Raw genomic sequence first — 25733 nt, forward strand, 5'->3', positions numbered from 1 at the left:
TTGCGTGCCACTTGTGGGCTTTTTGGAATGAGCATTATGTATGCAAAGTGACCATTTCCAAGCCTGTAGAGAGCTCAGCACCAGTGTGGCTCCCACGGTGGGACCAGCAGAAGAGGTACACAGCTCAGGAGGGGTTGTGCCCCCAGCCCTGTTCCCTAGTCCCTGAGTGACCTTGGGCAAGGCCTTCCTCTCCCTGGGCCTTGGCTTCCCCCAGTACATCCTCTCCTCTTTCATGAGGCGGACATGGTCCCCTCTTCCTCCCCCAGAGCCATCCGCTGGGACCCAGTAGATCTCACCCTGGGCATTTCCCTCGGCAGCCCCTGGCTGTGCCCACATTCGAGGAGGGCCCTTCCCCAGACTGCTGAGGTCAGTTCCCAGGGGCCAAGTCCAGGAGTTTCCTTTCTGTGGTCCCGTGTGCCCCCTGCCTACCTGCCCTGCTCTCCAGGTGGCCTTCAGCAGGGCCACTCCTGGCACTGGCCCCTGCTGCTCGAAGGCCTATCTCTGGGCCAGCTGGGGGAGACGGCCAAAGCAGCCTTGAGTTCAAGGGAGAGAACAAGGGGTGCAAAGGCATCCCGGGGCCCCTGGGGGGAAGCGGAGCTTTACCTTGAGGACGAACCCATCAGGGCAGGCGCGGTCATACTTGTACACCTTGTAGACGACCAGGAAGACGACACAGGTGAGGAAGGCCAGGGCGAAGAGGACCAGCACAGAGACCTGTGGGCAGAGGCAGGACCGTCAGGGGTGGCCGGAAGGCAGGAAGCAGCGCAGGCACACACACCTGCACACGCAGGCCACACACACGACACGTGCAGAGGCCATCTCTGGAACAACCTGGGGAGGGCAGCTGGGAACGAGAGGCGAGGAGCATCACTTTTCACTGGGCAATTTTTTGGAACATTTTAATTTTTCACCATATTCATAAGTCACCTTCATTTTAAATTAGTTATTTTTAGTACCCAGGTCCTGCGTAGAGGGTACGGATGTGAGAAAGCCTCACTGTTGCCCAAGCAGCTCTCGGGCCACTAAGACACGTGTCTGTCTGAGGAGCGGGTTTGGGCTGCGGCTCCCACTGCCCATCAGGGCCCTGGTGCCTCAGCTACCAGCCAAGCAGCCGCTCAGCAAACGCGTCCTGAGCCCTGGGCTCAGTGCTGGGACGCGTGTCGCACAGACACCAGCCTGCTTTTGCATGGGACCAGGAAAGACAGAACTTCTGCAACCCCATCAGCCTTCACCCTCGGCGGTTTCCTGTGTGGTTGGTGTCCTCAGGGACAGGAGTTCGGTTTTCTTCACTGAGGTGTGCTGAGCACTAGACAACCCCAGCACACAGTAGGTGTTCAGCTGGTGTTTACAGACGAGCTAACGACAGCATGCAAGACAGCTGGCTTGGAGGGGGACACCCTGACCCGACTGGAGGGTGTGGGGCATGGGTCACTAGGTGACACTGGACCTGGACCTTGAAGGCACTCACCTGGCTCCAAGGGAGCCCGGCAGGTATGAGTATGTCTCAAAGCCAAAACAGGCCAGGCACAGTGGCTCACGCCTGTAATCCAGCACTTTGGGAGGCCAAGGCGGGTGGATCACCTGAGGTCAGGAGTTCAACATCAGCCTGGCCAACATGGTGAAAACCTGTCTCTACTAAAAATACAAAAATTAGCTGGGTGTGGTGGCACACGCCTGTAGTCCCAGTTACTTGGGAGGCTGAGGCAGGAGAATTGCTTGAACCTGGGAGGTAGAGGTTGTAGTGAGCCGAGATCGCGTCACTGCACTCCAGCCTGGGCAACAGAGCAAGACTCCATCTCAAAAAAAAAAAAAGAAGGAAGGTACAGCCATCTGACACACATGGCAGTCAGAGGCAGTGGCAGGGGCCCAGCTGGGGAAGGACCAGCTGGTCCTGTGAATGACAGCCACAAGCCCTGACAGTGCCTGGGGTCGGGACAGGTTCTGGGCAGGGGCCGGAGCACCCTGCGGCTCTAGCTCGCTGGCCAGGAGTACAGCACCAGCTCCAGCCTGTGAATGGCAGTGAAAGGAGCGCTTCCCAGGGACAGTCCCAGGACGCCGAGGACAGCGCCTGGGCGGGAGGAGCATGAGGGAGCCGTGTGCTGTGGCTGCTGTTACCATCACTCTCCTTTCCTCGCTGGCCCGGAGTCACACCTGGCAGACAGCAGGGTGGGCTCTCAACCTTCCAAGCCAGCTGCCCTGTCTCACGCTCAGCTGGGGCCACCATGCCCAGGGCCCAGCTACCTGCCTGCCTTTCTCCACAGTCCACACTGCAGGGCTGCCTCACTCAGGGCGGTGCAGGAGGGCTGGGCTCCATCTAGCCGGCCTCCTGCATAACCCTTTACATTTTACTCTTTGCATCTGAAAACATTCTTCTGAGGAGCAGCCCAAGCCACCACATGGGAAGACGTCCTGTCAGAAGAGGGTTTCAGGTCCCTGAAGAGATGGGGCGTCGTTAAAGCTCTTTCTCCAGTTGGGAAGCCACATCAGTTTGGCTCTGGCACCTCATCTCTCTAGGTTTAAAAATAACCCCCTGCTGGCCGGGCGTGGTGACTCACGCCTGTAATCCCAGCACTAAGGGAGGCCGAGCTGTGCGGATCACCTGAGGTCAGGAGTTCAAGACCAGCCTGACTAACATGGAGAAACCCTGTCTCTATTAAATATACAAAATAAGCCAGGCATGGTGGCTATGCCTGTAATCCCAGCTATGTGGGAGGCAGAGGCAGGAGAATCGCTTGAATCCTGGAGGCGGAGGTTGCAGTGAGCTGAGATTGCACTCCAGCCTGGGCACCAAGAGCGAAACTCCATCTCAAAAAAATAAATAAATAAATAAATAATGCTCGCTCTCTCCTGCAGGGCTGTGGGGGAACCACCTCCTCAGGGGTGTCCTCTGAAACCTGGCCAAGCCTTTCCTGCAAGATCCTGGGCCTGATGGCTGAGGAGCTGGCAGAACCGTCAAATAACAGCCACAGTCCCTGAACAGCCAAGGGGAGAGGTTAAAGAAATACATCCAGGGAGAGTCAGCGTCGGGGCGGCCCAGGGTGTGGCAAAGCGCAGCCCGCAGGGGAGCTCTCTCTTCCCACTGCGCTATGCAGACCCTAGGGCTGGGCTCTCCTCGGCCACTGCAGGGCACAGCGTGGGGACCATGGCCTTAAGAGAGAGAGGGCCCCGGGCCTTTCCAGAACCTGGCTCGGAGCTGAATCCTGTGAGCGGCTGACTGTGTGATCTTGAACAGGTTGCCTGGCCTCTCTGGGCCCCACATCTCATCGCCCAGTGGGGGAACCATGCCTCACCCGCTGACGCATCCCAGGAGAAGGACCAGAGAGCAAGTGTTGAGAGCCTGCTGGGCCCTTCCCATAGAGATGCTGAGGTGAGTGGGACCTGATTATGAAATAGGGTCTTTGCAAATGAGGCCATCAGGGCGTGTCCTAATCCAACCAGACTGGCATATCCTTATCAAAAGAGGAAATTTGGATGCAGACAGACACGCACATGGGGAGAGGGCCACGTGAGGACGAAGAATTAGAGCACTGTGTCTACACAGCAAAGCCAACGATGGTGGCAACCTCCAGGAACTAGGAGTCACAAAGACGGAGTCTCCGCTGCAGTTTTTCCAGGGAGTACAGCTCTGCCGACAACTTGATCTCAGACTTCTGGCCTCTAGTACTGGGGGAGTAAATTTCTGTTGCTCTGAGTCCCCCCACTTTATTATGGGGGCCCCTAAGAGCAGAGTGACTTCAGAGGGGTCAGGACTGGCTCCCCTCACCTGCCCACATTCTCTCTGCCATGACCCCGTTCCTTCCGCGGCACGCCAGGCTGCACTGGCCTCTCTCCTCCTTGCCCTTCAAAGCCCTGGCCAGGCCCCCGCCCCAGGAAAGCTCTGGAACATCCCTGCCTCTCTCAGGACACCAACCGTGCATGCAGGCACCAAGGAACCCAGCATCTATTTTTTCCTAATTAAAGTGAAATAAAAGGGTGTCACAGTTTGGAGACGTTCGTAAGTCCCTGTCCCCTCCCCATGAGATACTTAGAAGGATTCTGGAACAAATGATGAAGTTACTGAGCCAGACATCAGCGTTTCCTCTAGGACCTTGAAGTGTCTTTTAAGTTTTCTCTGCAACAACATGCCATGACCATAAGCATCTTGGAGAACCATGACCATCAGCAAATCCATCTTTCAACCAATTTATAAACACTTGGGCAGGCGTGGTGGCTCACGCCTGTAATCCCAGCACTTTGAGAGGCCGAGGCGGGCAGATCACCTGAGGTCAGGCAATTGAGATCACCTTGGCTAACATGGTGAAACCCCATCTCTACTAAAAATACAAAAATTAGCCGGGCGTGGTGGTGGGCACTTGTAGTCCCAGCTACTCAGGAGGCTGAGGCAGGAGAATCGCTGGAACCTGGGAGGCAGAGGATGCAGTGAACTGAGATCACCCCATTGCACTCCAGCCTGGGTGACAAAGTGAGACTCTCTCAAAAAAAAAAAAAAAAACTTGAGTCAAAAGATGAATGAACTAGCCGGGGACTAAGCAAGACAGCCCTGAGATCCTGGCCTGCTCAGCCACACACAGTGACCCCGCAAAGGGCATCTGCCCCAACCCTGGTTTCCTGTGAAAGGGGGATGCCGGCCCCACACCTGCATCTACAGAGGGGTGTGCAGGAGACCCCAGGGCTGGCAAACAGTGGGCATGGTGAGCTGGGCGAGCCCTTGTTACCCGACAGGAGCCCAGCTCCCACACAATGTCACAGTCTCCACGCTGGGCAGAAAAGGAGACCGTCCGATCCAATGCCTTTCTTTACACATAACAAAGGCCTTCTCACTGAAAAGCCAGCACCTTCAAGTCGGCCGTCAGGTCCCAGGTGGTCCTAAGAGGCCCCTGTTGCTACGAAAAAAAAGAGAGGTGGCAGCCACTCACAGCGACACTAGCCTGGGTGCAAATCGGACTCAACTGTGGCTGCCAATGAGAATCATGGGAGGCTCTAATGTCCCCACCGTCCAGACTCCACCCCAAGTAGTGACAGTGGCATGGCAAGTTTTTTTGTTGTTTTGTTTGTTTTTGAGACGGAGTCTCACTCTGTCACCTAAACTGGAGTGCAATGGCACAATCTCAGCTCACTGTAACCTCCGCCTCCCAGGTTTTAAGCAGTTCTCTCACCTCAGCTTCCCGAGTAGCTGGAATTACAGTCACCCGCCATCATGCCCGGCTAATTTTTGTATTTTTGTAGAGACGGGGTTTCTCCATGTTGGCCAGGCTGGTCTTGAACTCCTGACCTCAGGTGATCCGCCCACCTCGGCCTCCCAAAGTGATGGGATTACAGGCATGAGCCACCGTACCTGGCCGGCATAACAAGTTTTAAACTCTCCAGATATCATCTGCATGCAGCCTAAGCTGGAATCGAGGGGATAAACAAAGGATTCCACTTCTGGGCAGAATTCCTGGGGGCTCCCGAGCTACACCCCCCAGACTTTATACTCTCACAACAAAACACTACCATTAGGAGGCGCTCTGGAGACATCTGTCCACCGCCTTGCACACACAGGTCAGCAGTTTAAAGTCTGCATACTCCTTATACAACGCCTGCAAGGCAGCACTACTAACTGCGTTTTACAAATGGGGGAACTGAGGCTCCGATGTACATGACTGGGCCCAGGCAAACTGGCTGTTGTTGGCTGAATAATGGCCCCAAAGACACCCAGGTCCTAACCCCAGAAGCGTATATGGTGGCAAGGGACTTTCTGATGCAATCAAGTCAAGGGCCTTGAGAAGTGGAGATTATCCTGGAAGGTTAGGTGAGCCCTAAAGGTGTCCTCTAGCAGGGGAGCAGAGGAAGGTGAGGAGGCGGACACGTGTAGACAGAAGAGCAGAGAGAAGCCTGACGACACTGAGCTGCAGGATGTGAAGGCGGGGAAAGGGACCTCGAGCCCCACGCAGTTCCAGAAGACAGAAGAGGCAGCGACACAGTGTCTCTCAGAGAACCTCTGGGCAGAGCAGGGCCCTGAACACCCCTCGACTTTGGCCCAGTGAAACTGACTTAGGTCTGCGGACTTTCAGGCCTGGGAAGAATTCCCGTGTGCTGTCTTCAGCCCTGCCATGGTGGTAATTTGTTATACTCACCACTTCTGTCAAGTTCATCTTCCCCCACAGATGGAGCCCCTGAGGGCAGGACTGTGATTCACACATCTGGCACAGAGAAGATGCCTCCTGCATGTTCAGTGCATGAGTGAGTGCATGCGTGAGTGGATGAGTAAATGAATGAGTGAATGAATAAATGAATGAATACAATCAGCAGATACTCCATCTCCTAATGAGCACATACTGAGCAACTCTTGGACACTTGGAGCCGACCCAGAATAATGTCTACACATCAAACAGAACATGGATTTAGTTTTCAGGAGGTGCAGGCTGTGTTGGTTTTATTAAGCAAACGATCCGGCCTGGGGAAGGAAGTGACTCCAGGACGGGTCTCCTGTCCCCGCCCCGTGGGTTGATGGACAATGTCTGACTCTCTCGCCTGGCTTCTCCAGGTGGGCCCCGCAGTCTCTAGATTGGGAGAAGCGCATTTTCTTAGAAGCTGAGTCTTTCTTCCAGGGCTCATGTCTCCATCAGGCACAGGAAGCTCAGGGCCCGGACCCAGGGCCCACAGTGCCTACAGGAACCCACAAGCATGTTTAAGTTTAATTTTGTTTCAAAATCAAAAGAGAAAGGCCAGGCACCTTGGCTCATGCCTAATTCCAGCACTTTGGGAGACTGAGGTGGGCGGATCACCTGAGGACAGGAGTTCGAGACCAGCCTGGCCAACATGGTGAAACCCTGTCTCTGCTAAAAATATAAAAATTAGCCAGGCATGGTGGCTCACGCCTGCAATCCCAGATCTTTGGGAGGCCTTGGCGGGCAGATCACGAGGTCAGGAGTTTGAGACCAGCCTGGCCAATATGGTGAAACTCGTCTCTACTAAAAATACAAAAAAATTAGCCGGGTATGGTGGGGAGCACCTGTAGTCCCAGCTACTCGGTAAGCTGAGTCAGGAGAATTGCTTGAACCTGGGAGGCAGAAGTTGTAGTGAGCCGAGATTGAGCCACTGCACTCCAGCCTGGGCAACAGAGCAAGACTCCATCTCAAAAATAAATAAATAAATAAATAGAAAATACAAAAATTAACCAGGCGTGGTGGTGAGTGTCTGCAATCCCAGCTACTTGAGGGGCTGAGGCAGGAGAATCATTGGAACCCGGGAGGTAGAGGTTACAGCGGGCCAAGATCGCAGACTGCACTCCAGCCTGGGCTACAGAGCAAAACCCCATCTCGGGAAAAAAAAAAAAAATTAAAGGGAAAAAGTAAGAATAGCAGGCTGGGTGCTGTGGCTCATGCCTGTAATCCCAGCACTTTGGGAGGCCAGGGCAAGAGGATCATTTGAGCCCAGGAGTTTAGATCAGCCTGGGCAACATAGGGATAACTCATCTCTACAAAAAAAAAAAAAAATTAGCTGGGCCTGGGGGTGCACGCCTGTGGTCCCAGCTGCTCAGGAGGCTGATTTGGGAGGATCGCTTCAGCCTGAGAGTTTGAGGCTGAAATGAGCTGAGATGGTGCCACTACACACCAGTCTGGGTGGCAAAGTGAGGCCCTGTCTCAAAAAAAAAATCATCATAATGATACTGGTAAAGATATACTAAGGAACCCAGCCTAGACTATATTCATCTTTAGACCAAAACAGTCTAAATTTTCTTTTTTTTTTAAATGAAGGAAGGGGACTATGAAGGCCAGAGCACCTCATTCCCAAAAGTCCTTGCCTCCTTCCTTCTTAAGAATCCCCAGGCAGCCAGGGGACATTCTCAGGTGCTTTGACATGGCTGAGCAGCCCAGTAGGGCTGTAGGGTCCAACAGTGTCACCCTGGTGTTAACTCTTCCCAACACAGGCCGAGAACTGCTAAAGAGTCAGCCCCACTAATTTTGCCAGGGAAGGCTTCTGGGAGGCGGCGTCCATGTCCCAAAGGAGGAGGAGCTTACCAGGGAGGAGGGCAATGGAAGTCCAGCAGGGAGAAACGGTTTGTGCCACACGCCTGAAGCATCAGAAAACCCCAGTGTGTGTAGCCAGTGTAGCTGCAGCATTGCACATCCTGCTGGAGAGGGGACACGAGCCCGTGACAAAGGTGCCTGTCTGCCACACCAAGACACTGGAACCAGACAGGTCCTAGGTGTTGCCGGACCCCAGGAGGCAACTGCCACTTTGTGACAAACTAGCATTTCTCACAGCACAAGCAGTCGTCTGAAGGACAGATGTCTACCACTGATGCGCACGCATGTGTGTATTACAGCAGTCTACATTATCCCAATATTTACATCACTTCTCTGCAGCTGTCAACAGAAGCTCTAAAGCAGGAGACAATGGGATTATAGCTGTTGTGCAGGGATTTGTACTCATTGCTGTGCGTCCCAGAGATGCCCTGAGGCGGCCAGAGGTGGTCCAGCCCCCACTGCTGTGGGCATTATAGGGACAGTGCACTGGAGCAGCGGGTGCAGGGCTCCACCAGGTTTGTATCACTGACCTCTTTGGCAGCTAGGTGAAACCACGAATCCTTAGAATGGTGTTTGAAATGCATAAAACACAATACATAGGCTTGCAAAGAAAACTGATTATACTGAAATACTGGTATCAAAATATTACAAAAATATAAATTTGTGATATAATATATATGTGTTGCACCTGGTGCAGTGGTTCATGCCTGTAATCCCAGCACTTTGGGAGGCTGAGGTGGGTGGATCACAAGGTCAAGAGTTCGAGACCAGCCTGGCCAACATGATGAAGCCCCGTCTCTACTAAGAATACAAAAATTAGCTGGGCATGGTGGCGCATGCCCAGCTACTACTCAGGAGGCTGAGGCAGGAGAACTGCTTGAACCTGGGAGGTGGAGGTCGCAGTGAGTCGAGAACACACCACTCCACTCCAGTCTGGGTGACAGAGCAAGACTCTGTCTCAAAAAATGTGTGTGTGTGTGTGTGTGTGGTGTTTATGATCACTGAACAAGATCTGATACTGTGGCTTCAAAGGAACCATGAGCAATAAACACTGTCCCAAGATCTTGGCAACAAGAGCAATGTGATATAAAAACACCTGTGATTTGCATTAGTGACAAAATCACAAGTACCACTAACATCTCTGTAGTTTATTGCCTACATTAAAAAGTGAAGGGATTTGTACACTGAAACTATAATAAATTTTTGAATGAAATTAAAGAGGACATAAATAAAAGGAAATACACTCTGTGCTCATAGATTGGAAAACTTAATATTGTTAGGATGGGAACACTTTCCAAACTGATCTACAGATTCAAAACCATCTCTGTCAACAACCTAAAAGCCTTTTGTTATTATTGTTTGCACAAAATGGAAATTGTAAGAGACCTTAAAGAGCCAAAACTGTTTTCAAAACCAGTTTGGAAAACAGAGAACAAATTGGAGGAGTTCTCAATTTTAAAACTTACTACAAAGCTACAGTAATCAAAACGGAGTGGTACTGGCATAAGACTAGATATATAAATCCATGGAATACAATCAAGAGTCCAGAAACAAAACTATGAATCCGTGATCAACTAATTTTCAATAAGGGGGTCAAGACCATTCAATTAGGAAAGAATAGTCTCTTCAACAATTGTGTTGGGACCACATGAAAAAGAATGGTATTGACCCTTACCTCACACCATATATAAAAATTAACTCAAATTAGTCAAATATCTAAATATAAAAGCTAAGCCATAAAACTCTCAGAAGAAAACACAGGAGAGAGAATCTTCAGGGGATTTAGCAATGGTGTCTTAGATCAGGGCTCCCCAACCCCTGGGCTACAGACCAGTAACAGTCCATGGCCTGTTAGGAACTGGGTTACACAACAGGAGGTGAGCAGTGGGTGAGTACATATTACTACCTGAGCTCTGCCTCCTGTCAGATCAGTGGCAGCATTAGATTCTCATAGAAGCATGAACCTTATTGTGAACTGTACATGCAAGGGACCTAGGTTGTGTACTCCTTATGAGAATCTAACGCCTGATGATCCTCATGAGTATCTAATGCCTGATGATCAGAAGTCAAACAGTTGCATCCCAAAACCATCCCCCACTCCCTGGTCAGTGGAAAAACTGTCTTCCACAAAACCAGTCCCTGGTGTCAAAAAGGTTGGGGACCACTATCTTAGATAGGTATAGCTCCAAAAATTCAAACAATAGAAGAAAAAACAAATGATCCTTCACCAAAATTTAAAATTTTGTGCATCAAAGAAACTAGCAAGAAAGTGAAAAAAGAACCTACAGAATGGTTGAAAATATTTACAAATCACATAAGAGCTTAGTATCCAAAATATATAAGGAACTCTTACAACAAAAACACAGCCAGTTGTGGTGGCTCACACTTGTAATCCCAGCACTTTGGGATGCCAAGGCGGGAGGATTGCTTGACTCCAGGAGTTTGAGACCAGCCTGGGCAACATGATGGAACCCCACCTCCACAAAAAATACAAAAATTAGCTGGGTGTGGTGGTGAGTGCCTGTAGTCCCAGCTACTCAGGAGGCTGAGGCAGGAGAATTGCTTGAACCCAGGAGGCAGAGGTTGCAGTGAGCCAAGATCAAGCCACCGCACTCCAGCCTGGGTGACAGAGCAAGACTCTATCTCAAAAAAAAAGAAAAAGGTGCTGGAACTGGTTCGTGATGATGGTTGGAAAGCCAGTGAATGTATTAAATGGCACTGAATGTAACATGGCTCTACTTTAAAGTGGTAAGTTTTATGTTTTACCACAATTATTTACAGAATGGGCCAGAGGAGAGAGGCGAAAGGCTGAAGGTGTCGCAAACCTACTGCAGGGATCCTGACAAGAGACCATGAGCCCAAGCAGGAGGCAAGGGAACCCTGAGGAATGCTTTCCAGAAAGAACAGAAAGAACAGCCAGGAACTGAGAAATATAAACAGGAGCTGGGCCTCAGCGTGCATTTATCATGAGTTGATAAGGAGGGAACATGTGTCCTCGAGGCCCAGGGGTCCTGGGTGATGGCCACCACCCAGCATCTTGACCACTCACTGTGTCCGCTGTCACTCACAGAAGGGCCCCGCCTGGGCCAAGAGTTACGTGGTCACTCAAGTGAAAGGCAGTGGCCCATGTCCTCATTCTCAGAATGCTCACCGTCTGGACAGACCAGAAGCCTGAGTGACATCAGCCCTCGCTGTGATCCCGTCTGCCCTCTCTGGTCAGGGGCCACTGCCCAGCTCAGGGACCACAGGGGAGTCGCCCTACAGGCCCCACTGGTGTGGAGGATGAAGCACAGTGGGCTTTGATGTGTCACCCTCATTAGCTGGGTGACCTTGGGCCTGTTCCTTAACTTCTGGCCTTCATGCCCCACCTACAAAATCAGGACAGCAGAGTCAGCCATCAGAGACTGTCATTCACAGTGAAAGAGACAGTGCTCGTGGTGCCCCGAGCCCGGCCATGCACCAGGTCGATGGCGCCGGTCGATGGCACTGGGCAGCTGCTGTCACTCTCCCCCTCCTCCTCCCCTCGGAGGAGGGAGAAGGAAATGAGCATTTCTGCTGAGTAATGCGGTTAAAAAAAAAAAAAGGGAAAAAAACTTGGAAAAAGAAGATGAATTCCGAATCTTCAAGCGTTTACAGCACTAAATATTTTAGGTAACCCACACAAAAGTGAACACACAGACACATACACACACACAGACACACACACGCCCAGATGACTCAACCCACGTGGTATCCAGTCCAGCCAAAGCCCCCACACTACAGCTGGCCTGGGGAAGGTGGGCTCCCAACCAAGCCACAGGATCCCACAAGATGCTCGCACAGCTGAAGGTGAGGGGGCGTCCACACACACTTTCAGGGTCTCCAATGCCATCCCCACGGGAAGAACCCCCACCCCCACTGCTGAATGCCAAGGAAACGGCATCACTGTTCATAAATATTTAAGAAATGCGTCTTGAAACACACCAGGAGATCACTGGAGAGCGTGGAAACAGATGGGCATGCAAGAAGCTCAAGGTCACAAGGGATGTGAGGAGAAGACACAAACCACCCAGAGTCCTCTGTGACAGGACGCAGAGGGACACCCCCACCAGTCTGCACTGCCAACCACGAGCACCACGCAGACTGACACAGTCTCTCCTGCCAACATGCTCCCCAGCTCTGCTGGCGGTGAAGCGTTCTGGTGCAAAGCCGACCTTGGAACCTCTCAAGGCCCCAAGGCGACGTGGTACCCGGCGAGGGGCGAGGCTGGACCACCCAAACCTGAACTGACATCACAGGCAAACAGTGTGGAGACCTCTCCAGTGTCAGCAGCCAGCCATCCCCAGAGCCACAAAGCACAAAGGGCTGGAGCAGGCTCTGAGGGGACCTTCCTGTCACCTGCAGAATGACGGCCCCTCATGACAGTCTCCAGACCGGAAGGAGGACTGCAGGCAGCGGCCCCAGCAGCCCCGACCCGCTGCTCTGCAGGCGTCAGTGGGGAAGTGCAATTTCAGAAATGTTTAGGTTTGGTTAATTTGGGAAACATCTCAGCCAGTGTTTATTCTCAGCATAAATACACCTCCAATTAATTAAGCGACTGCTTTCCTTGTTGACAAGAACCTCTTTGGAAGCCCAAGTCGCTGGCTGCCGCTGGGGGAGTCCTCCTGTCGTCCCCGTGCGGTGGAGAACCTTCTCCCAGTCAGCAGTTACCTAGCAACCAGCCTAGCAACCTCACAGCCAACAGATGAATCCCCGAGTGACAGTCAGAAAGCTGCATCCAAAAAGACACTCCTCCATTTCAAAGATGCCATCCAAAGGCCTTAATGATGGGTGCTCCTGAGCCACACAAGTTAGAGACAGAGCGGACATAGGATTTACCCGTCACTTCAACATCTGAAAGGTGAGATCCCATTCCTGCGATTCACGCATGGAGATGAAAGAAAGAAGATGACGGCTGGCCTGGGAGCTGCACAGAAGCTGCCCAGTCACCAGTAGACGAGGAAGACGCTCCGTCCCAACGACAGCTTCGACTGGGCGCTGGCAGGAGGCACACAAGCCAGGAAGGGCAGATCTCCATCCAGGACTCCCCATCATGCCTGCATCTCCAGCACAGCCTGTGCCCCACATGCTCCCCAGTTTCAGAAGGAGAGACCCCCAGCCCTCAACCAGCTACAGCTTCACGCAACAGCAGCACGCCTCACTGTGTGCACATGTTCAGGGATGCCAGAACTCTAACTGGCAATAAAAAGCTGGAGAACATTCCAGAAAGGCGGACACCCTTAGCATTCCCCGAAGGCACCAGCTCTCCTCATCCTTCCCTGCTAATGTGCTAGAACTCACCCCCATCCAGAAAGGTTCCAAAACTCAGGCTACGTTAGGATCACCTGGAAGGCGTTTGTTAAAACACCTGTCCCGGGGTTCAGGGTAGCTGTGTTAAAATCAAACTTCAAGTGATACTGACTCAGGTGGCTCCAGAGACACCTGGGGAAACGGCACTTTGGAGGTTGCCTGTCATCCACCCCACGGCAAGCGGGCAGGGAACTAGGTAAATCTTCTTCCCAGCTGAGAAGGGCCTCGGAGCAGGCACACAAAACAGATCTCTTAGAATGCAAGGTGTTCAGCTGCAAAAACCCAGCCTACAGGCTTCCTGGGTGAGCCAGTGGCATGAGGTATGCCCCAGCAACAGGCTTCTAGAGCCAGCTGCCCAGCTCCTAGTCTGCCCCTGCCACTCACTGACAGTGTGGCCTTGAGCAGGTCACCTGTGTGACTTGGTGAGAACTGGCAGGCATCAGCTGTTACACGCAAGCATGGCCCTGGGACAGGGCTCCATCCGATGAGCTGCCACGGAACTTACTCAACAAGCAGGGTCCCATGGGCAGACCCAGGAAATGTCGCCAAGTCCCCCATTCACGGGAGGCCAGCAGCACGATTAGTCATCCATTTACTTATCAAGCTGTTACTGTGCATGCAGGAAGCGCCAGAGAGGCGATGATATCAAGGAGCTCTTACCGTGGCTGGCACGGAGCAGCTGATGAGTAAGTTCTGTCTGCACAGAGTCCCTTAGCCTCTATTTTTGGCTGACATTCTTGGCCCAGGGGGTCTCCATGGCCTGGCTTCCCTCCTCGGGTCACCAGTTCAAGTAGAGGGACCTACGCTTGGAAGGGCCACACCAATGGACCTTGCCGGGACACGCAGTCACAGGCCTCACACCCAAAGGGAAGGCAGCCCAACCCAGACCCTGGAAAGAGGGCACCTCAGGGAAGGGAGGCTGGAAGCCAGGACTTAGAAAGAAACAAGAAAAAGAACTGGTCCATGAGGAGACTTTTGGGGTACCTGAGCCTGCCGTGTCTCTGACCGCCTCGGGAATGGGGAAGGAGGGCACCACATGTGGCTCAAGGCAACAGACCAAGGGTTTTGAATCAACAAAGGAAAAGGATTTGTAGAAGCGGAATGGCCCAACAGCGATGGCACCTGGAGTGAGCACTCCCTCACAAACCCACTTCTCCAAGAAACCAAGGACCTCTTGTGCCACAGCCGAGCGCAGGCTACCACGGCTTTCTGCCTCAGTTTCCCCTCGATGTAAAATGGAGCTGTGATGGCACCTACCTCCTGAGGTGTTTGTGAAGATTAAATGAGGTAATATGAATACAGGAGCATGAAGCAGGGTCTGGCTCACAGAGTACTCGGCTGTCAGATGCTGTTGCTGCCTCGCTACCGAGGGCACTGGAAATGAGTGTGAGGTTCGTCACACCTGAGGGACCCAGGAGGCTTCCTGGCAGAGGTGTGATCTGCCCTTGCCCTGGGAGGACAGCCACCTGCGGTCTTCTGAGCCTTCAGGTTCTGGGCAACAGGGGCCCCGTAACCAGAGTCCCAGCCACTGCTGCTGAGGGCCCTGGTGGCAAATATGCGTCACCCATTCTTTAGGCAAGAGACCTGGGGACCTGCCTCAGGTGGTCATGTGGGAAAAGTACGAATGAAGGACACCAGAGGTTGGGGACAGAGGCTGGCACACCACAGACACTCAACAGATGAAGGAATCGCTGTTCAAGTGCCACATGGCACCCGCTCTGCGGGAACCTAAAACGCCAGGATTGGGAAAGCAAAGGGCAAGCCGGGCCTGAGAAACCCAGACACACTCAGACATCAGACAGCATTTGGCCATCAGGACAGGGGACACCGTGACCTTGAAATCGAGGCCACTCCTGCCTCCACGGGGGGCAGCAGCCAATCCCAGGGTGCGGATGGGGCAGGACAGGTGAGTGGCAGCAGATAAGGCACACGCTAATCCCACTGGCCAGCGCAGAAGACAGGTGTTGACCTCAGGTCAGTACATCTTGGTCCTGGCCATGAACCTCAAACGCATATGAACTGCCAGGCCAGGAGCCACCGTAAGAGCCTCTCAGCATACATGACATCCTTACATACCAGCAGGGGCAGACACAGACTGCCCTGTGCCTCAACTTCCCCATCTGTAACACCGGTAATACGAATAGTACCTACCGTTAAGAGGATTCAATGAGCTGACACAAGTAATCGCCCTCAGCAATACTCCTGGGGCCCCTGTGTGGCGGCGGGAAGGAAGAGGGACTGGAAGTCAGGTTGCACCCTGGCCTCCCCAGTCACTCCGTGGCTTCAACTTTATCTATTAACCAAGGATGGCCCACAGCCCTGCCTTCTGTGATCCACAAGGTTGTCATAGAGATCAAACATGACGCCATACACACAGGTACTCCGGAAACTGTGGGGGGGGTGAGGGTGGGAGTCCCTGTGTCCCCTGCATAAGCAAACCACTCACACTGCCAAGTGGAGGGTGACCAGAGGGCCAGACAAGGCCACTCTTCAAGGTCTGGGACCCACCGATATCTCTCAATTCACCCCCTGGAATCTGGATGAGGCCACTGTTTTACCCTTGTCCTCATGTCTCCCAAAGAAGGAGTTTCCTGATCAATACCCCAACTTGTTCTTCAACCAACGCCAACTCTGAAGAGAGCCAGGCTGGCAAGAAGGCTCCTCCCACCCACTCCTGCTCTCAGCAGCACCCCTTCATCCCATCAGGAGAGGGGAAGGACAGAGGATACACACAGCCCGGAGCCAGGCCCCCTGCAGATCGGATCCTGGCTCTGCTGTGGAGAGCTGCGACCATTCTCTGCCTCAACCTCCCTGTCTGTAAAATGGCTTATACCTGGGTGCGGTATACCCTCCTGGGTGCCAGCAATCCTCCTGGCACCTCCTGGCCAGGAGCTCACTAGGTAAAGGGCCGGGAGCCCTGTCCGGCCTGTCATCAGTGCTGTGAGTTATCTTTTTGTGACTGTCTGCTTCCTTCCTGGAACTGTTAAGTAAATATTTTAATGTTTGGCAAGTGATTTTTCATATGTGTATAACCTTTGTCTAAAAGAAAGTTCGTGGGTGGGTTTTCCCTGTTATGAAAATAAGTAATATGTGATCATTTGGAAGAGGAAAAGAAAAAAGAAATTGTCAAAAACCACAAGGACATCTTGGCAGGCAGCCAGAAGCTACTGGGTGTGCACAGCTGGGATCAGCCCAGTGAACGGTGTCAGAGCCTGGCCCTCCCTGTAGGTCATCTCTGCCACTCAGCAGACCCCTTCTGGGGACAAAAGCAGCATGTCACCCGCCACAGGGCCACTCACCTTAAACCTCTCGGTGACACCCTCTGTGATGCTGACGGTGAACTCAGCAATTTGGGGAGGACGTGCTTTCCCTTTCTTGCGGTCAGGTTCATACTCGGTCTTAGTTTTCACGACCACCTTATCCAGGAAATAGAGAAACAAAAGTCAGATGCATTCAGACATATCTGCCCAAAGAGGGTGGGTCTGGGAACTCCCACGTTCAAAGTCACCATTTTGCCAGGAAGCAATTCACAAGAAGAATGAGAACAGCCACTATTTTTTGGAAATCTCCTCTGTGCCAGGACTTTCAGAGACCTGACCCATTAATCATCCTGCTAGCCGTCCCAGGAGGGAAATATTATAACGGAGGGGCACAGAAGTTAAGCTCATTGGCCAAGGTCACGCGGCTCATAGGCGGCAGGGCGGGGATGCAGCCTGGCATCTGACTCCTAGCCCAGTGCTCCTTCCACCCACCAGAGCCAAAGCCTGGCTTGGCCCAGGGAGTTGGGAGGCTGCATCTGCTTTTTCACTAGCCTTGCTGTGCCACCATGGGCACAGAAGAGGAGGTCTGAGGGCACTGCCCACATCCCTCCAGGACTGGCTGGAGAAGCTGGCCGCCAGCCTGTCAGGAAACAGATCCGGGGTCTTTGTCTCCACCCGACATCCTCCTCTCCCCCTGCCCCTGCCACAGCCCCCAAAGGGTCTCCCTGCTCATTCCCCTCCACCCCTTACTGTGAAGCAGAAGGATGTTTTTCCAACCTGGAAACCAGCCCTTGCATCTGCCCTACACCCCAGCAGCTTCAGATGGACCCAGGAAGCCTCCCGCCCTGGGACGCTCACAACCCTGGCCTCACCGGCGCTCCCTTCATCACTCCCCACACCCGTTGCCAGGGACTGTTTACTTCTCTGTCCCACTGGACTGGGAGGTGTTCAAGAGCAGCATCAAGGGGTTACAGGTCTCTAATCCCCAAACCCCACTCCCCAAGCCAGGTTCCAGGAGAGGCTGTTGGACTGGAGACAGCCAGCCACCCCCATGCTCTTCCTCCCCCGAGGGATGAGCCCCTGCATTCGGCTGTCCGTCATCTTCTCTACACGATGGTGGCGCCCAGACCAGAACAAGGAGACCCCAGCAACTGGGGATGGTCAGCCCTGGGCGGGCAGCCAGAGAACCTCTCAGCCTGCGCTGTGACCCCCAGAGCAGAGGAAGAACAGCAGAGATCATTCCAGGTGTCACTGAAAAATGATCCCAAGAGCCATAAACCTTGTAATACTTGGCCCCCACCTGCCAACTCCTTTTCCCACAGTGCTCCTGCAGTGGAGAGGGAGGGGGGGCCTGGCATGGCATGGGTTGGCCTGGGCACTCACTCCTGTGAGGCACACATTTCTTGAGGCAGTAGCTGGGTGTCACTCTGCCATCCTCAAACCCCAACTGGACACAATTAGCCATGTGACCTTGAGCACACAGGCCTAGACTGGCCCATGAATGGGAACAAGCTACTGTTGAGGAGGAGGAAAACCCACGGACACCTCCGCCCCACGTGGGGACCCCATCAATATTCTGTCAACCTGGACTTTATCCGTACCTGCCACTAACAGGCTAGGTGACCTTGGGCAGTTCTCAAACCCTCCGTCCCTGCACTTCCACATCGGCAAAATGGGGGTAACATTGGTAGTGCCCTCATGGCAGTGTCAACTCATTAGAGGAATTTAAACCTGCGAAACTGTCAGAATAGTTCCTGGTGCAGAATAAGCGTCCAGCAAATGTCAGGGGAGGCCAGCCCTGACTCTGCTGCCAGCACCGTGACTGCTGTCACCGCTGCACCTCCAGCACCTCAGCACTCCATAAACGTTCTCAGCACAGATTCCCATTTACAACCCAACTGTGTCACCACCCCCCGGAAGCCATGTCACCTGGAGCAGGTGACATCACCTCCCTGAACTCTGAGTGTTAGCAACACGTTGCTCTTGCATGAGAGACATCTGGCTCCAAGCAGGGTGGAGTAAGAGGCACTGCCAGAAACTTCTGCATCCTGGAGGATTGTAACCTTCAGCCCAGTGACCTTGGGCATGTCCCATAAATGCTGTGAGACTCAGTTTCCTCCTTGTGACCTTAGAAACCTCCTGGAAAATGATCCCAAGAGCCGTAACCATTGTACCCACACTCGGTCCTGGCTGGAAGGGGGCAACCGGCAGGGATGCTCCCGAGAAGAGAATGGTCCTGGGAGGAGCACCCTGCTGACTGTCCCCCTCTGGACACTTGCAGGGAGGAGACTCATCACCATTCCGAGCTGTCCAGGCTACTCCTGGTCAACCTGATTAGCTGGTGAGGATTTCATAACTGCCTAAAGGAACAGACAGGACGAGAGAGGAGGCTGAGGCCCAGCAAGGGAAATCGCCTGATAGAGGTGCTGCCTCAGCACACGGAGTTCCTGGCACAGGTGCTACTGCTCCTCAGCAGAGCAGCTGGGGTACGTGGCAGAAGGGGCCGTGGGAGCCTGGGGGCCAGGCCCTGCTAACTGGACAAGTCTGTTGCCTAGACAGGGAGGGGTGAAGCGGAAGCTGAGGCCTCAGGCCTGAGGGGCACAGGTGTGGCCAGCTGACCCCCTTTCTTGAACTGAAATGCCTGCTGCCAGCCCCTTCCCTGCTCCAGCATCCCTCTCCCCATAACATACACAATAGAACTAGGAGGACACCTTCACCGGGTTAGGACCCCCACCGGGACACCACCACCCCACAACACCCACCCTGTCAGCAATCACTAACTTGCTGGAAGGAAGGCAGAACTCTGACTCAGAGCCCCTTCACCAGCGACTAAGTGAGAAAATAAATAGAAAATCAGTTCCGGGAATTATTAGTAGCTGGGGTGTTTTGTATGCAGCAGCAAGATGCTGTGTTTATGGTCTCAGATGTGAGTTTACAGCACAATCGCCTAGACATGCAAAGATCTATTTACATTTTCAAGTATTAACTCTTGGAAATATTATTCTTAGCAAGTAGAAATTACTTAATTGGATGTTATATTCAAAAAGAGGGGGTTCTTTAAATTCAGCAGAAAACACTTTGGAGAAAGGTAGATGAATGGTTGTTCCTAGTGACACCAACACTGAGCGAGCCCAGGCACTTATTTGGAGATTTCACAAAAGGAACAAAGAGGAAGGAGGCCCTGTGTGAGCGCGCACACCCACCCGCCTGCACCTAGCGCCAGGCTGGCAGGGGCAGGTAGAAAGGGCCAGAAGAATTCAGCGCTGGGGAGGGGCCATCTGACCAAGGACAGCGCTCCCTCGCCTCGGTGGGGTAAGTCAGGCTGAAACTGCCCCACCCGTGAAGGCATCAGAGCAGCCTCGCCCGCCCCTAGGTTCCCTACCACCACCCCACCGCCCTTTCAGATCCTCTGGGCCACGGAGCAAGGGAGGAGCGGGCAGCTGCGGGGCCAAGATCCTCTCGGAGGAGATTCCCAGGAAAAACGCGAAGGCATCTGGCCGCACCGCGTTGCACTGTCAGGACGAGGTTATCATCTAAACCAAGGCCCCCAACATCCCCCGATCCAGAATCCCGCGCGGGTACATTGTCCTCGCTGCGCTCCCTCCTGCCTCCCGAGCCCGCCCCCACTTCGTGTACCCAGCGCACGCGGCGCGTTTCTTTTGTTGCGGCCGCCGTGAGATTTGGGGGTGCACACAGGGCAACGTGGAGGGGCGGGGGGGTGGCTTACCTTATCCGGGGGCGGGAACTGCAGCTGATTGACATCGAGGGGCGTCATCAGGGGAATGGTGTCGAAGCCATCCTCCAGCAGCGGCTGCTTGGTGCCCTTCTCCGCAAAATTGTTCCCCAACTTCACCATCTTTCCGGGAGCTCCAAGGCTGCAGCCTGCGGAGGGAGGGCCGTGAGGAGTCACCGCGAGCAAGACCGGGGACGGGGGGAGGCGGGCACCCACACCCACTGTCGTCCCGGATCCGCGAGCTCGCCAGCCCCGCTTCCTCTCCGGGAGGGGTTGGGGGGACGCGGCGGTCACCGCCAGATGCGGGGGACGGCGGTAGCTGTGTATTTCTAGACCCTCATCTCTCAGGACTCAAGCGCCGGGCGCAAGGGCGCACCGCGGCCAGGGGAGGGGGCGCCGCCCCAGCCCAGCCCCTCCAGACCCCGTCCCGGGTCCTGGGGCCACAGAGCCCTGGCGACCCGCCGTCCACAGCCCCGTCCCGTGCACTCAGGGAGATGAGCATCCCCCGGGCCCCGCTCCCCGGCCCGCAAGGTCTGTCCTCGGCGAGCCCGGGTGCGGCCGGCCGCACTCACCCACGCCCGGCTCCGGTAGGTCCGCTCCGCGCTCCGAGCTCCGCGTCGCCTGCTCCTGCTCGCAGCAATGGCGGAGGCGGCGCCGCGCGCGGGCCCGGGCAGGAGAGCGAGCGATTGGGCTCCGCGGCCGCTCCCTCCTCCTCGCGCCGCCGCCTCCCTTCCTGCCGCTCCCGGGGGCTGAGTGCGCGCGGGTGGGTGCGCGCGTGTGGCCGCGCCTCCGCCTTGACGCAGCGCCCGCCCCGCCGCACAAAGGAGTGCGGGGCTGGGCGGGAGTGTCCCCAGGGACCTCGCGCTCGCGCCGAGCCCGGGGAGGGGACGGGAAGAGGGGAGAGGACGCGCCCCGACGGGGGTCTCGGAGCAGCGGAAGGCGCCCGGGGCGGGAGGGCTGCGGGCTGCGCCACCCCCGGGCGGTGGCCTGGGCGCGAGGCGCTTAGAAAGGAAAAAGGAGAGGCGGAGAGCCCTAGGGACGGAGCGATCCCCAGAGGTGCGGGGAGGTGCAGAGAGGCTCCCCGCCCGCAGCGCGCCGCGCCCACCTGGGGACCCTGAGAACGCTCTAGGGTTTGAGGGTATGGGTCCTGAAGGCGCTGGGCGGTGGCGGGGACCTGAGCAGAGCGCGCCTTAGCGCTGGGTTGGGGAGGGGGCGACCAAAAGAGGGCGCGTCCGCGTATAAAGGGGGTGCGGACCGACAAGGAGAGGTTTTCAGTGGTGCGCGAGGCGGGAGCAGCGCTCTCCCAGGGTTGGGGTGCGGGTGCCCCAGGCAGGACTGCCCCAGGCAGCGGGAGGGAAGGTGTTCTGGGCCAAGAGCGCTCAGTGCGCCGCCCCGAGGGAGGCGAAAGGTTCCTCCTGTCTGGTCGGAAGAGAAAGCGGAGGTCCCCACTGCAGCCGCCACCCTAGCATTCTGGGCACAGAGGAGGGGCCGCTGGGACGATACGGAGAAGCAGAGAGAAGCAGGGTGGTTTTAGCCTGACCTGCGCCCCCAAACCCCGAGCACGGCCGCTGTCGCAGGTTTCCAGAGAGGGTCTTGTTTGCAGACCTCCAAACCGTTCTGCCCGCAGGACTCACAGATGAGAGACTATGGGGTGTAGGGGCGAGGCCGAAATGGGAGTGGGGCCCGCGCGGGAGGAAGCCGGTTGCAGGGATCGGTACCCCTGGGCATCTGGGCCAGGAGCTGGGCCCCGCCAGGCGCTGGACGCGGAGGAGGCATCCCCCAAAGTCGGTATTTTCACACCCTTTCCGGGGATTTCCCCACGGCATGACGGAGGGTCCCGGGCGGGCGTTTTCCATCAGCCGACTGAGAATCCCGGAAATAGGCCAGGAGCACAGGAGCAGCCACCGCCTTGAGCCCCAGGCACAACCTGAGAACTTGTCGCGGGTGCCCTGATTTCATTTTCTCCAGAGGGCCAGCCCTCTTTGACAGGTGCCTAGTGGATCCCTAATAACTCGCCCCAACTCTCCAGCCACGGCCTAAGTGTGCCTTTGACCACAGGCCACCCCGGCCTGAACCCAGGCTCTTGACAGAGGCACCCCACCCTCAACCCAGGGAAAGCAGGCGTCAGACTCTGGCCCCTGCCACGGGCCTCAGGGACCCACGGAAGCCACTTTTCTGGCACTTCGATGCCTCCCTGCTGCAGCTGAAGAAGAGATTTCTCTCTCCACTTTAGAAATCTGCCCGGCCATCTGCCATAAGGGTGACTCGCTGGTCAGGAGAAACCCTTTGGGCTTAAGCAAGGCCATGACTTTTTCCCCACCTCACTCAAGCATTAAACAGCACCCAACACACACACACACCCCACACACTCCATCCCCACGCCGGGAGGAAGAAAGTAGAGGCCCTCCCTCTCCCTCAAAGGGTCTGTCAACTTCGGAGAACAGAGAGGCAAGAAGGACCCAGGTTGTCCCAGAGGTGGACGGTGGACAGTGGACAATCATGTTTCTGCTAGCTGGCTTTTTGTGCTATCTTGGGCCTTGGCTGGTGCTGGTCGTTGGGACTGTCGGATCCTGTGTGGTTTTCTTCCTCTGCTGATTGTGTCTGGGCCCCGTGAAGGGCATAGACAATGCAAAATGCATGAGACACACAGCCACCCACAAGGAGCTATAGACAAGGGCAAGTCTGCCAGGCACACTGGCCCTGTGGGAGGGAGTGGCGTCTGCCTCTTGCCAGGAAGGAGGGCATCCAGAGACTGTGGGTAAAGCACCCCGCAGGGGGGCCTGAAAGAGGTGTGTGCAGAGGGAATCACTCCAGGCAGGGGAACAGAACGCGTTAAGGCACTGTGTCTGAGCTTCCTGCCACTGTCGGAACAAATTTGGCTTAAAACAACAGAAACGTATTCTCTCCAGGCTTTGGAGGCCAGAAGTCTCAAGTCTAGATGCCAGCGGGTCCTCACTCCCGCTACAAGCCACAAGGGAGAGCCTGCCCTTTCCCCTTCCAGCTTCTGGTGGCTCCAGGAGTTCTTTGACCTGTGGCCGCATCATTGCAGTCTGCCTTCATCTTCCTCCAGTCACACCGCCTCCTCCTCTTCTCTGTGTCTATTGTAAGGACACTCATCACAGGATTTAGGGCCTGCTTGGGTAATCCAGGATGAGGTCTCCCTCTCAAAATCCTTAAGCCTATCTTTGCCATATAAGATAATATTCACTCTTTCTTTTTTTTTTTTTTTTAATTTGAGATGGGGTTTCGCTCTTGTTACCCAGGCTGGAGTGCAGTGGCCTAATCTTGGCTCACTGCAACCTCCACCTCCCAGATTCAAGCGATTCTCCTGCCTCAGCCTCCCAAGTACCTGGGATTACAAGTACCTGCCACAACTCTCTGCTAATTTTTTGTGTTTTTAATAGAGACAGGATTTCTCCATGTTGGCCAGGCTGGTCTCAAACTCGCAACCTCACGTGATCCGCTTGCCTGGGCCTCCCAAAGTGCTGGGATTACAGGCATAAGCCACCGCGCCTGGCCATGTGGACATACCTTTTAAGGGCCCCCACTCAGCTCACTACAGGCATTAAGCTTGCAAGGGTATGGTGACTTGGAGAACCCAAGTCATTCACAGAGGGTGGCAGAAATGAGGTTGAAGACACGACCACCACCAAAATGGGGGTGGCTGAGACTGCAGGGTGGTTGCAGGTCAAACGGATGTCAGATATTTTCACAATGTACAAAAAGGGAAATCAATGGGATGTGGACTCTCCCCAGACCAGTTTCATCCCAGCACCAACCATTTAAATTCCAAGTGCCACAGAAGATTTTTGACACATACTCAGTTTTTCTAAATGAGGCTTTTGGGAACGCTTCCAGCATTACTGATCTCAGACACAGACCCATCACTGCCTGTGCGCTTGTAACTCCTACCCCACTCCCTCTCCTCAGGCACTGCTCTCTGACCCTGCCACTTGAAGTCCAAGCCTTTTAGCAACGTCCCTTGTCCCACTGGTTGAAGTCAGACTGTCGCAGCAAGAGGCAGTGTGACCCAGTGGCTAAGCCACGGTCCAGTTGTGAATCCTGCCTCTCTTCCTAGCACTGTGACTTCGGGCAAGCTGCTTAAACTTTCTATGCCTCAGTTTCCCTATCTATAAATGGAGATAATAGTGCCTCCATCATAGCAGTGTTGTATCAATGAGCTCTTCTTCTTCTCTTTTTTTTAGGTGCCTATTTTAGGTATTACTATTGCTTTGACCTCTTTTTTTTTTTTTTTGAGACGGATTTCGCTCTTGTCGCCCAGGCTGGAGGGCAATGGCACGATCTTGGCTCACCACAACCTCTGCCTCCTGGGTTCAAGTGGTTCTCCTGCCTCAGCCTCCCAAGTAGCTGGAATTACAGGCATGTGCCACCATGCCCAGCTAATTTTGTATTTTTAATAGAGACAGAGTTTCTCCATGTTGGTCAGGCTGATCTTGAACTCCCGAGCTCAAGGAGATCCGCCCGCCTCAGTCTCCCAAAGTGCTGGGATTACAGACGTGAGGCACCGCACCCGGCCTGCTGTGACCTCTAATTCTGTACTCCTGTTGTCTCTATTCTTAGCAGCCGGCGATTGGGCCAGGGCGAGGTGATAGACACTTTTCCTGGTGATGTGACTAGGGTTCAGAGTGACTAAAATGACTCTTCCCCTAGAGACTGATAAGCCTCCTTGCAGCTCAGAGAAGTCAAATGATGAGCCCCAGGTCACAGGCTTCCCTGCAGAGCTGGGATGGGCTGCAGGCTCTAGGCATGCCTCCCACAACCAGCCAGATTGCCAGGGTGGGTGAGTGTCCTGCTGGATGGGAGGGGCACCACCCAGTGCCATCAGCCTATGGAAATTCAGTGACAGGTGATCAGCGGAGGTTCAGCTCTGTTTTTCTGCAGCCTGACCATATCAACCCAGAAATGCCTCATCCAAATATCTTGTTTTTGGATTGAGATATAATTCGCATGCCACAGGTATCACCAATTTAAAGTATACACTAAATGGTTTTAGTATATTCACAAGGTTGAACAATCATCACCACTGATTTCAGAACGTTTTCATCACCCCATAAAGAAACTGTATCCCACAGCAGTCTCTCTCCCTGCACATCCTCGTTCCTGATGGTTTTAAGTTTCTCGCGTCCACTGCTCAATCCACGGAATCAGCCGGCACACTGACACTGACTGGGGAAAGACATTAGGCTCTGGATCTTTCTGCAAATGGGACAATCCATTTGCAATGTGAAGAATCAGCCCGCGTGGGTGAAGTCATCCCTGTTCCTCCCTGAACCCTGTACTCTAGCCAAAGTCTGCATTCCCCCAAGCGCCTGCCTCCAGGCCTTTGCAAATGCTGTTTTTCTTGACTAGATTGCCTTCCCACTTCTCATCCACTTTGCA

The 25733-nt window shown here is 54.4% G+C and overlaps 1 protein-coding gene across 1 annotated transcript in view; it reads right to left on the reverse strand.

The window, feature by feature from the left end:
• Positions 1–22211, reverse strand: part of NSG1 (neuronal vesicle trafficking associated 1) — a 32212-nt gene extending 10001 nt beyond the window's left edge. The window contains exons 1-4 of the mRNA XM_032254185.1: positions 20906–22211; positions 20328–20482; positions 16640–16756; positions 604–714 (exon numbers count right to left, since the gene is read on the reverse strand). Of these exons, the coding sequence (XP_032110076.1) occupies positions 604–714; positions 16640–16756; positions 20328–20456 (357 nt within the window). The 5' untranslated portion in view covers positions 20457–20482; positions 20906–22211. The remainder of the gene's footprint in view (positions 1–603; positions 715–16639; positions 16757–20327; positions 20483–20905) is intronic.
• Positions 22212–25733: the final 3522 nt, after the last annotated feature.

The sequence above is a fragment of the Sapajus apella genome, unplaced genomic scaffold (assembly GCF_009761245.1).
Source record: "Sapajus apella isolate SASKATOON/1434 unplaced genomic scaffold, GSC_monkey_1.0 scaffold85, whole genome shotgun sequence".
NCBI classification, from domain to species: domain Eukaryota; kingdom Metazoa; phylum Chordata; class Mammalia; order Primates; family Cebidae; genus Sapajus; species Sapajus apella.